At 38.1% G+C, this 17,031-nt stretch overlaps 1 protein-coding gene across 3 annotated transcripts in view; it reads left to right on the top strand.

Annotated features, from left to right (window-relative positions):
• The window catches only part of ctcf (CCCTC-binding factor (zinc finger protein)), a 39,213-nt gene that overhangs the window by 20,437 nt on the left and 1,745 nt on the right, over positions 1–17,031 (top strand). For all 3 annotated transcript variants that reach the window (XM_048606097.1, XM_048606099.1, XM_048606098.1), the window contains exons 5-10: positions 392–512; positions 3,077–3,226; positions 4,721–4,881; positions 9,052–9,234; positions 11,096–11,231; positions 12,897–13,079. In XM_048606097.1, coding sequence (XP_048462054.1) covers positions 392–512; positions 3,077–3,226; positions 4,721–4,881; positions 9,052–9,234; positions 11,096–11,231; positions 12,897–13,079 — 934 coding nt within the window. The remainder of the gene's footprint in view (positions 1–391; positions 513–3,076; positions 3,227–4,720; positions 4,882–9,051; positions 9,235–11,095; positions 11,232–12,896; positions 13,080–17,031) is intronic.

The raw sequence follows: 17,031 nt of genomic DNA, 5'->3' as shown, positions 1-17,031 counted from the left end.
TCTGTCCTCCTTCAACCCTGGCATTTTGAGCACCACCAATTCTAATTATTCCATCATTGCTGGCTTTAACTTCAGTTGCCAAGCCCCTAGAGTCTGCAATTCCTTTCTTATTCTCCCCTCCTTCGCCTCTCTTGCTGCCTTCAAGGACCTTGTTACAGCTTACTGCCTTTGACAAAGCTTTAGTCGTCTCTGTAAAATTTCCTAATGTGTCTTGATATCAAATATTTGTTTGGAGCTCCTTTGAAGTACCTTGGGATGTTTCACCTAAGTATGAGGTACCAAATATATGTGGGTTATTGTGGGAATTGTGTTAATAAAATATTGAAGTGCTGGACGTAAATTAGGACTGTATTTTAACCAGAGATGGCTGACCACTCATTTGATTTTGCAGGTTAGTAAGTTAAAGCGCCATATTCGCTCTCACACTGGAGAACGCCCGTTCCAATGTAGCCTGTGTAGCTACGCTAGCAGGGACACCTACAAGCTGAAAAGGCACATGAGGACCCACTCTGGTATAGTAATCCACAGCTTGCTGTTACTTCCACTGAGTTCAAGCTATTTTTGACATGTTTAGGGTGCATCTATATAGTGACAATTGTGCATTTTGTAACAACTGCTTTGCTGGCATATATATCAGTTTTGTCCTTCAGAGAGAAATGTAATGGATATTTATGGATTAAGGCACTCTTGCGTTGTGATGTAATGTCGTAACATTATGTGCAGTCCATTAGATTAAATTTTTACAGCATCATTCTTTAGTTGTGTTATGGCCTGTGGGGCAAACTGGCTTTAAAAGAGAAATTCACATTTCTAGTTAATAGTCGAAAGATGTCCCATTTAAAACGTTTACTGTAACAGTAAACAGTACTGTAATGCTTAACTAAGGACTATTTTCTTTTCATGCTCAACTTATACTTTAAACTACTGAAAAGATATTCCCCACTTTTACCGCTGCCAAAAATGTCCTTTTGTAATTGTTACACTATCTCTTAAGTAGACATCCTATCTTGCAGGGATCAGTCTTAAATTATTCTCAGCTCCCAGTGGCTTTCTTTTTAATTTACCAGCAGTTAACTTGTAATCTCAGATCTGTCTTTTCCTGTAGGAGTTATGCTGTTGGTTTCTTTGCATAGCTACAGGATAAGCAAATCTTCAGCCTCATTTAAATGCCCTCTAACTCTGCTTCAATCTCAGCATAAGCTTCCTCCAATTTCTCTCTGGTGCTTAAGATGCTAGCCTGGCTGCTTCCATCTCTGGCTTTCTTACCTCCCGAATGGCTATAGCCCAGACGAGACAAAAGCATTCGGTTTGTAATATTTTTAGGTTTTCAAGAAGACTACGGTCTCATCTGAAAAATGTCTCCCTCTGTACTCTTGTCCGTGGCAGTGGGAAACATATTAGCTTTGTGTTCAAGAAAAAGGGCTAATTAATTATCTTAAAACCTTTCATTGTTGAAGTTAATGCATAGTCTGCAGCACAACTGTTTATAAATTGATATTCCTAAAGCCTTTCTGGGACTTTGAGAGACTCAGGGTTTCCTCCTGGTGTAAATACAAGTGTAAATATCTAGCACCACCTTCTAAGTGAAACAATCAGAATCTTACTTTGATCTCCAGCAATCACGCTACTCAGGCATACTGTTATACTGACTACAGAACAGGTCAAATGGCTCCCTTTTTTCCAGTCTAAATTTAAAGATACTGCCCCAGACTACCGCAATATTTGGCTATACTGCATGGTTACAGTAGTGATGATTATTACACTTCAGGACCACCAGCAGCAATCAGAGAACATCAGTAATAAGCCATTAATGAGGAAGGTTAGTTTTCAGTGAAATTTTTGTAGATTTGCCTTGATGTTGCCACATTCTGGAAGCTGATGGTTCTAAAACTATATAGAACTAACAAAAATATACGTAGTTCTGAAAGCCAGCAGACCATATATTTTTGACAAGGAAGCACAGAAAAACATTAAATTAAAGAAAAATACACAGGAAATGCTGGAGAGACTCCGCAGGTCTGGCAGTATCTGTGGATATTATACATTTTTAGAAGAAAAACATGAGGTCGTCTTCTGAAGAAGAGTTATATCAGACTTAAAAAGTTAACTCTGTTTCTCTTTCCACATGCTGCCAGACTTAACGCATTTCTCCAGCACATTGTTTTTATTTCAGATTTCCAGCATCTGCAATATTTTGTTTTAATTTGAGATTAATTTAACATAGTAAATTAATACATTTTTTGCATACTCGTTCATTGAAACAGTTGAATAGAGATTGAGTAGCATTTCTAGGACTGTCTTTAGCTGATACCCACATGGTCAGTTTATTAATCTTAAGCAGGATCCCCAGCTGGCATTTTTTCACCAACTCTTGCTGCTTCCCTGAAAGATTTGTCTGAAACAATCAAACACTGGGCATTGGGGTAGCCATCCATAGGTCCAGGTTGGACACAGCCCAGCTTTACTGGTTAAGATGCTCTTCTCTGGTCTTGTCCACATCTGGCAAGCCCTGGAGAATGAGCACATGATATTTGCTGGTACTTGAGTCTTTATGTACTTGATCATCCACCACAGGTCCTAGAATGCATCTTGAATTACAGGAGCAGCATCAGCATTGTTTAAGTTTAGGATTTTTTTTGGTATATCATGGTTTAGTTTATTTTTGCTGCATTGAACATGAGGTGTTTTTGTTTGACACTTCAATGGCCTAGTGTCTCTTTATTGGTGAGAAACCAAGCATTGAGCATCTGCGGTTTATCTGATTGCCGGTCTGGGCAGTCAATTTACTTGGGAATTTATGATTAAACGTTCAATGTTGATATTCTTTTTACAGGAATAGATTTCCTATATTTGCAGCTCTTCAATGTCGGCTCAAAGCTGTTACATGTATTGGGTTTTATAGTGCCGTTTTTGTTTTCATTTTCTTAATGTTGAAACAAATCTTGTATGGGGATAAATCTCAAATACCTTTAAAAATGTATCTCATTGTCTTTGATTTTTAAATTGCACGCATCAATAAATGTACTCATAGTAATTCAGTGATCAGGATGTTCTAAAATATGAATTTCTGAAATAGGTGAGAAACCGTATGAATGCTACATCTGCCACGCTCGCTTCACTCAAAGTGGAACAATGAAGATGCATATTTTGCAGAAACATACAGAGAATGTTGCAAAATTCCACTGTCCGCATTGTGACACAGTTATTGCTCGGAAGAGTGATTTGGGTAAGTGTGCAAAACTTTAAATACATAAAAATGAGCCAAATGACTGCCCCAGAACTGTGAATATGTCAGCATGATTGGGCCACAATTTAAGTGATGAAAATACCCCTGTTCAAAAGAAATCTGTAACCAAAAACCACAGAATCACGAAAAGACTAATACTCTGCCCCTTTGTAGAGTCTGAAATGAGTCTGGCGCCACTGATGTCGGTCTATGGTATCATAGGTATAAGTATGTGTCATGGCACGTCATTCCTTTTTCCAACTTGAAGTTGGATGGTACAGACATGCTATTTCCTTCTTTTCATTTCTCATTTCTTTTCTCCAATAAAGCATGAAAATATATGGAATGGCAGAGACAGAAGTTTGTAAAAGTAGATTTAGTAGGTTGGAACTGAATGGTAACAGAAGCTTAAAAAGTGATGCTCGGAGATCACAATAATCATACGTTGATGCTTTTGATCTCTCAAACCTGAATTGTGACTGAAAATGTATTTCATGTGATGTTCTAACAAAACTTAAATTTGTTGCTTGACTACATGTAAAAATCAATTTTTGGTCATCAAGACTTTCCCTCGCCTCGGAGAGGTCTGTTTGTGGTCAATGAACAGTACATTTCAGTTTGTTCCACTCGTTGCCTCAGTCAGGTTTTTTTTTTTCTCAAATGCATGAAACACTGACAATAATATCTGATTATGTATGGCACCGGAGGGGTCCAGGGCAGGTCGACAGGGTTGGTTTATGAGGAGAGATTAAGGACAAAATGGAATTTAGAAGAATGGTGGGGGGGATCTTAGAGAAACATATCAAATTATGAAGGGAATAGATAAGATAGAATCAGGGAGGTTGTTTCCAGTTGTTTCTAGTGAAACTAGAACTAGGGGGCATAGCCTGAGAACAAGGGGGAGCAGATTTCGGACTGATTGAGGAGGAACTTTTCACCCAAAGGCTGGTGAATTTGTGGAGTTCCCTGCCCAGTGAAGCAGCTGGGGCTACCTTGTTGAATGTTTTTAAGGCAAAGGTAGATTTTGAACACTAAACGAATTGAGGGTTATGATGAGCAGGCGGGTAAGTGGAACTGAGTCCATGAAAAAAATCAGCCATGATCTTATTGAACGGCAGAGCAGACTTGATGGGCCAGGTGGCCTACTCCTCCTCCTATGTCTTATGTTCTTGTGTTATGTAGTACAACATACACTGGAGAATTGTATTTGAAGGTATTGATGTCAAACTTCCATTTCTTTTACCAGTATTCTTTTCATTTTTTTAGTGTTTAATTGTGGCAGACTTGTGCCGTAAATACCTGCACAGTAGATCCTAGGGTGCATGTATCTGTGATGAAACGTCACTTGCATTCGTTGTGAATAGAAAGCATTAATCTCTTCACTCAAGGCAATTCAAAAGTTGAAAGGGTATATTTACGTTGTTCAATTGCCTGTTGCATTTAATAGTACTGTAAAGTATGAGTTCAGTCTCTATAGCTTAGTTTTCTTCACAGGTGTTCATCTGAGAAAACAGCATTCCTATCTTGAGTCAGGCAAGAAGTGCCGTTACTGTGATGCAGTCTTCCATGAGCGATATGCCCTTATACAACACCAGAAATCTCACAAGAATGAGAAACGTTTTAAATGTGAACTTTGTGATTATGCATGCAAACAGGTATTACATTTAAACAGACGTCATTAATCTCACCGTGGATCGTAGTGTGTTTCATGAAGTTTCCTTTTTGGAGGGGACTGCAAGATTTTTTTTTGCTGAAAGTTGGGTAAATCCTATATGAGTTACTGTTGTGTTAATCTGATACTTGCAGAAATAGCCATGTAAAATCTAAAATAATTTTTTAAGTGTTTTGTGACTTGTAGAATTACAATTGAAGAATATAAACCAAAATTTTTACTATTGGAATGAAACAATCATGAAAGTTAAACATCGGATATATAATGTGGAATGTTTATCATATGTTCTGCAAGGGTCTGTTAGTCAGCTGTTGCTATTTTTTTTCTTTTCAAGGTACCCATAGAAGGTATTCTCTAGAGTTGTCAGGGATAAAATACCGCTGTTTTTAGGAGTCTCGTTCTTCAATGTGAGGATAACCTTGTCTTAAATCCTATCCTTACCCACAGACACTTAGCCAAACAACTTAATTTTTAAGCTGTTTTGATGTTCCTGCATTTGTTTTTTTTAATCTGTCTGTACATTACTGTCTGTCTGTGAAAAATTGGTGGACAAGTGCAATTTTTCACCTTGTTTACTATTTAAATACGATTACGGCTCCTCAGGGATTCTGACCGTAAGGGCTTTGTGCATAGTGCAACTCATAATTAGATGACCAGCTCTCACTCATTTAAAATATATATCTAAGATTGGTATCTGCCTTCCTTTAGGCTGTCTCCCAAATTATTATTCCATACATTTCATCGTTTATTCTCTACATTTCGTATATTGCACCTGAGACTCAACTTCAAAAAATACTTCATTAACTGAATTTAGTGTGCTTTGGACCATACAGAAATTGTAAAAGGCACTGTATTAGTATATATCTTTTAATTGCTGGTAGAAATTTTTTTCCCCATCCCAACACCTTTTCTTGGCTGTTTGAGTCAGAACAAAGCCAACATTTTTATGCCATTTCATCATAAGTTAGCCAAGGGAGGATAAAATCTGGGTTGGGGTGGAGAGTAAAGAGAGAGACATGACATGGTTAATCAAAGCTGAAGCTCTGCCCATTCTGAGATATAACAGTCACTGGGCAGAACTGAGGCAGGTACTACTTAGATGCAGCCTCCTGATGGAAATGCAAGGTTCTACCTACTCCAAATGGTAGTAATTAATATACCTCAGTATTAACGTAACCTGTATATGGTTACTTAAGTGTAATAAACTTGTTAGCCAAGGTAAGCGTCATTTCCTTCTGAGACTTTCTTGTGGTCCATCTTCCTAGGCTGTAAACTGGTATAGAAGGAAAGATTAGTGGCAGCACTCTACTCTCACCGTAAGCTACCAGTTGTATATTACCACATATTATAACATTCAGAACTGTATCTTTGCTTCGCAATGGGAAACTGAATTATCGAGCTTGCATATTTGAGATTTTCTTCCAAATCACCAACATGATTTGACTCAACTAATATTTATAGCACTTTGGTACTAGCTCAGTGAAATTTATCTCAATTGTGAACCCTTTCTCATGATTGACAAGTCTAGCAACAAAAGATACTACACGCTCTGTATGTGAAAAGTTTGAAGTTCCCTTCAACTTCTGCAGAAGGACTCGAAAGTTTTTACTTGGTGGAAGTATTTTTATTTGCTTTTGTTTTTGTAATTTGCAATTTTAAAGGACCAAGACTTTGGTTTCTTGCTCCGCACAGTAGAGCGCTGTCTACAGTTTCATTTGGAAAAGCTACTGCAAATGAGACCCAAACTCTGGTGTGTTCAGGTCAAGTTGTGCTCCATATTGACACACTCGGAGCGAATAGGCATCTGGTTTCTCTTGAGTTTCCATACTTACAACAAAGTTATATCCAGTGCACCTCTTGACCAGGATACCTAATTGTTATCAGCGTCTTACTGAATTGAAAAATCAATTGTGTGTTGACTTCTGTTTCCATTCAAATTGGTACCAAGGCTAATAAAGATGAAGAGAGCTTCCTGCTCGGGTCACCAAATGACTGGATTTGTTAAGATAATTGCTAGAACAGTAACTTCTATTAAAATAAGTGTCGTGACTATTGTACATTTTAAAGAAAAACGGATTCTATTTTTCTTACCAAATATAACAAGGAACCTTTCCAAGCTAAAAGGCAGATTCCAACAATTGGTGAAAAAACAAAAAGTTTAAAACCTCAGCACTGGAGATTGCTTGAAAAGAATCAAGTAGATTTGACTGTAGTCTAGAGAAACTGAGAGAATCAAACCTGTTTAAGGAACAAACAAGAATTTTACATTTTTCCTTGGATGTAAGCATAATGATATTCTTTGCAACAGACAAAAGGGACGTAACCACAGAAGTGATGAGTTACTGTGCAGTAAGAGGTTCTTGCTAACTTGCTATCTCAAAGGGAACATGTAATCATTTAAATCTGGTAAATGATAAGGAAACTCCCTCCAGATGGAAAAGAAAAAACACAAAAATTGTGTTGACTGTGGACATAAAAGATAGGAGTAGGCTATTTTACCCCTTGAGCTTGCTCTGCCGTTCACCATGATCTTGGCTGATCATCAAGCACAATACCTGAATCATGTGCTCTGCCCCCAAACCCCCAATTCCTTGGAACCTTTAGTAACAAAAGCTATATCTATCTCCTCCTTGAAGACACACAGTTTTAGCCTCAGCCATTTTCTGTTGTAGTGAATCCCACATGCTCACCACTGTCTGGGTGAAGAAATTTCTCCTCAACTCAGTAAATTCATCATTGTCCCAAGGATCTGATTGTTCAGGTCTACAAAGAACTTATTAATGATGAAGTCACAGATAGTGAGACCAGGGAAGGTCTAAAGTTACAATCATTAAGGATTATCACACAGTATCTATACTTAAAGTATGTAATTATTCTTTGTCTAAACTAATTAGTTCTGTTAAAATAAATATTTTTCACTTGCAAGGCTTGGTTATGTCATGTCAGTATAATTATATTTTAAAGAAAGCCAGCTGTCTTTAAATTAGGCAGTGAATCTTTTTTAAAAAAAAACCATAAGTCACATGGGTATCCTTGTGGATTTCAGTTGGTATTGGCACTAGACTATACTCACATTGGGAAGAAATCACAAGACCTTTTGAAATTCAATAATCATTTCCCGGGTAAACAAAAATTCGATAATAGTTCCCTTAAGATGTGATTGTTCTTCCGAGCTCATAACCTGACAATAAGGGTAATCCAAGTCAATGATTGAGACAAAGTATGGTCTGTGCCTGAAGCTTGGCCAACCCAATACCTAATATGGAAGCATGGTTCAGTTGTTACAGGAAAGCAGCCATTTTAAGTTTTGATCTATGTCAGACATGCTGTGAACAATCATTTTTGTGCAAAACTGCTAAGAAGAGCTCGAGAAGGAATGCACCATTCAAGCACAGAAATCGTCTGCTGTTCTGCCAAGTTTCAAGGCAATATGCGAATGTTGTAACAGCAGCATTAGTAAGAAATAAGAAACTACTTTCTCTTTCTTTGTGTAGAGTCCACCTATTGCCAGAATACCTCCAGCCATTAAACTGCAGAAGCCACCACAGCTGATGACTTCTTTAAATTTTCAATCCCTTCACAAGATTCTAGGTCTCGAAACTATCTTGGAGGCTGATCTTCTTTATCAATTTTCAGAATCTTACCTAGTTAATCTTTGTATGGGTTTCTTTTAAGCTAATGGACTTGTCATTTTTAATTAATTTTCAGTAATAGTTATGTAATGAGCTAACCTTTATCCTGTGTAACACTAAAGAGGTGCCACTGGTTATTTTTAAATTAAAACTAAGTGAAATTGGCACGGTAAAGGGAGTATGGATGTGGAATTTGTTAGTGACTTGTATAGGTATGGCTGAGTTTTGAGCATAATTAGGGTTTATGGAGGATGAAGAAAGGAGAAATGTTTGAATCACTTTAGATTGTGAATTTTCTGGCAAAAATGGGAGTGGCATTAATTTACTTATGATGGTGGTTGGAAAGTGGGAGTTTTAAATATTGCAACAAGATGTCATGATGTATTTTTGATCAGATCAAACCATTGAGTGGGGTTCATGGTAGGAGACAAAAGTAACTGCTTCATCACCTAAATTTTGAGGACTTGCTACATTCCTTGATGTATTTTTGATAATATTTGTTTTTTCTTTTCTCGCTGAAGGAACGTCACATGGTGATGCACAAACGAACTCACACTGGAGAGAAGCCTTATTCCTGTAGCCAGTGTGATAAAACGTTTCGGCAGAAACAACTATTGGACATGCACTTCAAGCGGTACCATGATCCTAATTTTATTCCTGCCACTTTTGTATGCACAAAATGTGGCAAAGCATTCACTCGTAAGGTACCTGATTTTATATTTGCGTGGAACTGCTTATTAGTTGATGGTTCAAACTTGGATTTATCTCGTAACTTTCGTTTGAAAATGTCTTAAAATATTTGAGACATTGTAACAAAAAAATGGCAATCCCAGTAAATTTAGTAGGAATCATCAAAGACAATTATTTAAGAGTCTTGGAGAAGAATAACGTAGAAAGACAGACAGGTTTGGGTAGGAATTTCTAGAGGCTGGGACCTAGGTAGTTGAAGTCATTTATACCAGTATTGCAGAGAAGGAAGATATGTGTAAAAGACCATAGTTGGAGGAACAAAAAATTGAGGGACGTTATAGTTCTTCGGGGTGTAGGGTTGGGGAAGAGGCCAGTTTGTAGAGTCATTTAAAGATGAGCGTAGAAATATGAAATTGATTTTTTTTCCAAAAAGGCCATTTTCAGTATCCTTTTATAAATATAGTTGAGAGGAGAAATCATGTCTTGGGAATGTAGAATTTAAAAAACTTGTTGTGATTATGTAAAGATTCATTAAATCACTTCAAATTTAACTGGTGATTTTCCTTTTTGATCTGGAAAATGAAATCTGAGAATTTAGATTATCATTACACAACCGCCACTAAATAAATAGGAAAGAGAAACCCATGTTAAGATTGTATCATTTTAGTTGTGATTGTTGCCCACTTTTGGTATGTAAGTTCATTCTGAACTTAACCTTCCAGTTCATTGATGAAGGAGGCAACACCTGAGTCTGTATTTCATGACGACAAGAACAAATAAATCTAATTTAGAAATTCGTTGAAAAAGTGTGTTGATCAGAAACTTTTTGAAAGTTGGAAGTTTTTTGAATGGATGCATGAGCATTCTTTTTTTTATGACCTTCCATCTCCTAAATCTCTTTTTTTTCTCTCTCTGTCTTGTTCTCCCCCCACCCCAAAAAAAGACACCACTTTCTGCACTGCTGTGCAGATTTCACAAATATTGAGTGGGGAGAAGAAGAGAGAGAGACAGAGAAATTACATGCTGTTATCCGCTGCTGTGTTGGAATACTTGTCACAAAGCCAATCTTGGCATTTGTGATTTTTTTTTTGGCATAAAACCCAAAGAATAGTGAAGTCAGAGTCATGGTGAAGATGGAATTGGTTTTAAAAGCCTGCCTTTGAGAAATAAGTTCTGACTTTGATTATGTAAACAGTATCCTGACTTTTTTCTGGTTTATTAAAGCTGTTCACTGGTCACTCAGTTTTGTGAAGGCACCATAAATCTATTTGGTTATTGTGTGGTTATAAATCTTTTGTAAGGGAGGCAATGGCCTAGTGGTATTATCACTGGACTGTTGATCCAGAGACCCAGATAACATTCTGGGGACCTGGGTTCGAATCCCGCCACGGCAGATGGTGGCATTTGAATTCAGTAAAATATCTGGAATTAAGAATCTAACAATGACCGTGAATCGATTGCTGATAGTCAGGAAAAACGCACCTGGTTCACTAATGTCCTTTAGGGAAGGAATCTGCCATCCTTACCTAGTCTGGTCTACATGTGACTCCAGACCCGCAGCAATGTGATTGACTCTGAACTGCCCTCTGGGCAATTAGGGACGGACAATAAATGCTGCCTAGCCAGAGACTTCCTCGTCCTGTTAATGAATAAAGGGATTAATTTTATTTTGCCAAGTTAAAAAAGCCATGGAGCACAATCAGCTGAAAATTTAGCTTTATTTCTGTGTCCAAGGATACTGCTTGGCTGAATGGTTCTAAAATATTATGTTTTTATTTTGGATTTCTGATATTCAGTGTTTTCTTGATGTTTTGAGTATCTTGCCATGTAAGCATTTTCTACACAATCGTTTTACCTTTACTACATATTCTGCAGAATACAATGACAAAACATGCTGAGAATTGCAGTGGGCCAGGAGGTGAAGAAGGAGATGCTGTAGAGCGGAAGAAGAGTAAGGGACGTGGGAGGAAACGGAAAATGCAGTCCAAGAAAGGAGACTCTACTGATAGCGGTAATATATTCTTTTAGTTTTTTAATTGCCCTGTATTTATACCAGCTCCTTGGCTGGACACCTTTTGCTGTAAAATCTATGGGAAGCTTGATGATTGTGGTCAGTTTGAGTTAATTAAAAGAAGCCAAACAGACTTTTTTTTTGATGACTTAACAGAAGATTGATTGAAGGGAATGTGATGGATGCTGTCCATGTAGATTCTAAGAGGTCCTTGACCAAAGTAACACAAAAGGCTCATTCCCAGAATTGAGGCTCATTGAATAGGATGGTGATTGTCAGCTTGGAATAAAAATAATGGCTCAAGGACATGTATTCTTGATTGTTTTTAGATTGGCTTCACTGCTAGAACCATGTTTTGATACCTAACTTGTATGTTGGAATAGAGTAAAATATCAACTTGCAGATAATCCCAATAAGGATGATGCCAACAATTACAACAGGATTTTGATAAGTTAACAGAATGGCAGATGGAACTTTATTTTGGATTAAGTGTGAGTTGGTGTGTTTTGGCACATAGGATGGGGAAAAATGAAGGAATGGGGACAGTACACACTTAAAGGAAGATGTAATAGCTTTACAGCCAATTCCACTGACGACGAACTGAGATGATTAATGAAGATCAAGATCTTGAGTACGATGAGAGACTGGGTTAGTTTAGGTTATTCACCAGAATTGAGTAGATAAATTAACAATGTGCTGTTCACACAGTTTAATTCCCAATTATCATTGTTTGTTCTTTTATTGACTTACCCGTATCCTGGTTTGTGAATTGCAGATGCATTTGGCTAGGTCAGGAATTATGTTTTACATGGCATTTCCTCCATCATTATATCCTGTTGCCTTCCTGCAGGTGTTCAGTTATCTGAAGCAGCAGCAGTTATTGGAAGTGGCTAGATGACAACAGTCATCAGGAAGTTACAAGCCACCCAATTATAAGTGTATTGCCTACTGCCATTGTAAAAAAAAAATTTAACAATATCTCTGGCAAAATTAGTGAAACGCGAGTAATAAAAATCAAATGGAATTGGTAATGTATCCAGAAAGAATGATTTGACTAAAAAAAAATGTAAAGCTGCTAAAGATTGTAGGTGTAGAGTTGATTGAGACTTTTAGAAGTGGATATACACTTGAAATAAGGATATTAACCAATTAAATAAAAGTTTCTGAAATTGAATTAAAGGAACCAATACAAATAACAAAATGAAGTTATCTTGAAAGCTTGACTAAAATATCCTATTTTATTTTCTTTGGTGAAATCTTACCATAATATTTTGTTTTCTTTCTGTCTCATCACATTAACATTAATCAATGTTAATCCATATTTGTCCTAGTAATTGAGGTTTGGGGGGGGATTGGTACCCCCTAACAATTTAATGTTAACCAGTGCTTCTTTAGTGTTGGTTTACGGACTGTTCAAAGTGAAAAATTGAAGTGTAATTGGGGACCGTTTCTGCTACCCCTCACAGTGAGTGATAATATCATTCTGCATGTAACGAGGGAAACCATTGTGAGAGAGAGGAGTTGAAGGAGGTGATTAATAAAGAACAAAATAAACTGATATGATGACTGATCCTGGCCTTATTAACAATAATGAGTTGGATTCTTAGTTCTGGTAGATAATTACCTTATTCTGATACTGAATGGCTTTTTCATTTACTTCTGTAGATGATGAGGATAATGCTGAACCTGAACTAGATGGTGATGAAGAGGATGAGCCAGTTGTGAGCAAACCTGAGGAAGAGGAAGAAGAGGAGCAGCCTATTGCAGAAGTCATCCCCGTACCTACACCAGCCAAAAAGCGAAGGGGTAGACCACCTGGCAAAGCCAATCAATCCAATAAAAATACTGGTAGTGTAACATTTTATGCATTTAAAATTGTAGGCTGTCATAAGTGCAGACCTTGTTTTAGTTGCACCTTTGGCCCATCTCATGACTGCAACAGCAGGATCATCACACCTTGCCTTCACTAAGTGCTCATTGTGATTTCTGTAAATATCAGATAATGTCAGGATTCTTAGCAATGGCTAAATGTTATTCTGTGTTCGTATTTTCTTCCTAGCATAGTGTCCCCAAAGTCCAGTATTAGTGCAATACTGCTGACCCAGATATGATGGATCAAGAACAAAAAAGTTGTTGTTGGAAAAGCTCAGCAGGTCTGGCAGCATCTGTGAAGAGAAAATCAGAGGTAACGTTTCGGGTCCGGTGACTCTTCCTCAGAACTGGACCTGAAACATTAACTCTGATTTTTCTCTTCACGGATGCTGCCAGACCTGCTGAGATTTTCCAGCAACTTCTGTTTTTGTTCCTGATTTACAGCATCCGCAGTTCTTTTGGTTTTTATTTGATGGCGGATCAAGATGATGGGTCTGATTTGTTTGGTTCATTTAAACCAGTGCAGTTATCCATTGATCTGGGCTAGAAATTGAACTCTACTTGGCTTCGATTGGTAAAGCTTTGTGTTTTGACTAGTTTGTTATTGGGTAATTCTGTTGTACAGTGTTAATTTAGGATCTCAGCTGCTGACCGGTTTTAGGTGAAATAAGCATTCTGATCCATGACTCTGGAATCATGTACTGTTCTTAATATGTTTAAGTGCAAAAATATAAATTAAAAATTACTGTAGTAGTGAATAATTAACACCTAAAAAGTCTGTAATCAGTAGAATAATGGAATCCATTCTTATGATTGAAATATTGTATAACAGTATTCTTAAAAGAAACACTCAACTTCGATTTAGACACAGAAGGTTCTGTACGCGCATACATAAATCTAGTAATAATTCTGAGGAATAAATGTAGTTGAGCTTGTTTTTAATCTATTCATTGGATATGCTGGCCTGGTGAGCATTTGTTGTCCATCCCTCGTTGCCGTGGAGTTGGAGGTCTACAGCACAGAAGAATGCTCTTTGGCCTATTGTGTCCACGCTGGTTAGCAAGCACCTATCTACTCTAGTCCGATTTTCAAGAACTCTGCCCATGACTTTGAACGGTTGAAGTGCCATAGTATATATCTAAATTCTACTTGAATGCCTTAAGGGTTCCTGTCTCTACCACCCTCTTGGGGCATTGAGTTCCAGAGATCTTCTGGGTCAGAAAATTATTAAATCTCCCACCCCTTAGCTTGATTCTCTGGCCCCAATTATTAACTGTTCCACGAAGGAGAATTTTTTGTTTTCCCCTGTTTACCTTCTTTATGGCCTTCATAACTTTGCTGACCTCAATCAGGTCTGCTTTCTGCCTTACCTGTTACAAGGAAAACAACCCCAGTCTATCTAGAGTCTCTCCATACTGAAACGCTTCAGCCCGGGCAAAATCCTGACGAATCTGCACCCCATTTAGCACAGTCACATCTTTCCTTTCATGTGACAACAAGAACTGCACAATAATCCAGCTGTGGCCTAACTAACACAATATACAACTCCATCATAACCTCCCTACTGTTATATTCAGTGCCTCTGCAAATAAACACGCATATCTCATGTGTTCCAAACCACTTTATTTATCTGTCCTATTGCCTTCAAGGATCTGTGGACATGTACACAAAGATCTCTCTGATCCTATGGTCCTACCATTCAGTCTGTACCCCCTTGCTTTGTTAGTCCTCCCACAATGCATCACCCCTCACTTTTTAGGATTAAATTCCATTTGCCTGTCTGACCAGCCTGACTATTTTGTCCTGTAGTCCAAGGCTTTCTCCTCCCTATTTACCACACCACCAATTTTCACGTTTTCTGCGAATTTACCAAACCTACTGAACGGTGTGATACATCACTAGGCACTGGCTTCCAGTCTCAAATGACCTTTGACTTTCACCCTCTGCCTCTCACCACTCAGCTAACTGTGGATTCAAATTGCCCTGGATCCCATTGGCTGTCACTTTCTTGACCAGCCTTCCATGCAATACTTTGTCAGAAGTCTTATTGAAGTCCATATAGACTATATCATTGTACTACCCTTCATCTACACACCTGAGTAATCTCCTTGAAATCTCAATCAAACCTGTCTGACATGAGTCCCCCTAACAAATCCATGCTAACTACCCTTGATTAGTTCTTGCCTGTCTCAGTGGAGATTAATTCTATCCCTCAAAATTTTTTTCCACAGTTTCCCTTGCCACTGAGACTTGTTGGTCTCTAGTTCCCAAGTTTATCCAAACCCTTCTTGAATAATAGTACCACATTAGCTTGCCTTCAATCTTCTGGCATCTCTACTGTGTCCAGAGAGGATTTGAAAATTAATGTCAGGGCTCCTGCGTTCTCCTTGCCTGCCACAGGAGCCTGGGATTCATCTCATCGGGCTTGGAGTAGTTCCATTTTAAGCCCACTAAATCTGATCTGTGCTCTGAATAGTAATGTTTTCAAGTACATCACAGTTCTCTTCCCTTGATTTCTGTACCTACATAACTTTCTCTGGGGACTATGGATGTAATGTACATCTCCAACTCCATACACAGTTTGTTTATTTGGCCTTTAATGGGCCCTAATCTTTTCCTGATTATCCTCCTTGACCCGAATATACTACTAAAAATGCATTTGGACTTCCTTTATTTTATCCAGGAGTATTCATGCCCCCTCTTCACTTTGCTAATTTTTAAAATTAGCCCCCTGCTCTAGCTGTACAACTCTAGGGATTTTGGTGTTTTGAGCCCTAACATTTAATAGGAGCTTGTTTTATTACTTATCCAATCCTGTATGTTACTTGGCATCCAAGGTTCTGTGAACATCTGGCTCATCTTTAAGGGCCTTGCATGTTCGCTATTTCCTTTTTTGAAAGATTCCCAGTGGTCTGTTCTTTTTTCTACAGACAGCTGCTTCTTGACCACTTTGGCTGGATGCTGTCTTGTTATATTAAAATCAGCCTTCCCCATTCAGGACCTTCATTTTGGTCCATGTTTTGACTTTTTGCGTGACTGCCTTAAATCTGAGTTTTATGATCCATGTCCCCAAAATGCTCTCCCACTGTTACTTCTACCACTTGCCTGGCTTCATTCCTTAAATTAGTTCCAGCATTGCCCCCAGTCTTGTAGGACTTGTTACATGTTAGTTTAAAAAGCAGTACTGGATACTTTTTTTAAAAATGTTAATGCCTTTCAACCTTTCACACTTTGTCCATGCATTGGGCAGCATGGTGGCTTAGTGGTCAGCACTGCTGCCTCTCAGCGCCAGGGATTTAGGTTCGATTCCAGCCTCCCTCTCTGTGGAATTTGCATGTCTGCATGGGTTTCCTTCAGGTGCTCCAGTTCCTCCCACAGTCCATTGATGTGCAGGCTAGGTGGATTAGCCATTGGAAATGCAGTGTTACAGGGACAGGATAGCGGTTGGATGCTGTTCAGAGGGTTGTCTTGGATTTGACAGGCTGAATGGCTTGCTTCCACACTATAGACATTCTACGTATGCAATTGGAAGTCACAATCCCCTATCTTTATTGTTCTAATATTTTGTAATTGTGAAATTTGCCTGTATTTCTGCACTTTCTTATCTTCCTGAATGTTTGGGGGTCCTCAAATTGATTATAATTTGATCTTTAGAAAACTCTACCGAGGTCTAACTTGAGAGACTTGTGGTAAACTAAATGTACTAAGTATGCAATATTGAACCTGAGACTTATTACGTGAATTGGTTTAAATCAAATAGGAATCAGGGTACTTGTAAGATATCAACAGGTATAATATTTTTGGAGAGCCTAAAGTATTTGATGTAATGTTGTTTATTTCCTATTTGCTAATCCTCAGTTGAAATGGAGCATAATTGATCAGCATAGAATTGCCTGCTCTGTTAAAAGTGCATTTCTAATTTTTCGGT

The sequence above is a fragment of the Rhincodon typus genome, chromosome 15, assembly GCF_021869965.1.
Source record: "Rhincodon typus isolate 14 chromosome 15, sRhiTyp1.1, whole genome shotgun sequence".
Classification (NCBI taxonomy): domain Eukaryota; kingdom Metazoa; phylum Chordata; class Chondrichthyes; order Orectolobiformes; family Rhincodontidae; genus Rhincodon; species Rhincodon typus.
The sequence above is the reverse complement of the archived record's forward strand: the minus strand, read 5'-3'. Positions and strand labels throughout refer to the sequence as shown.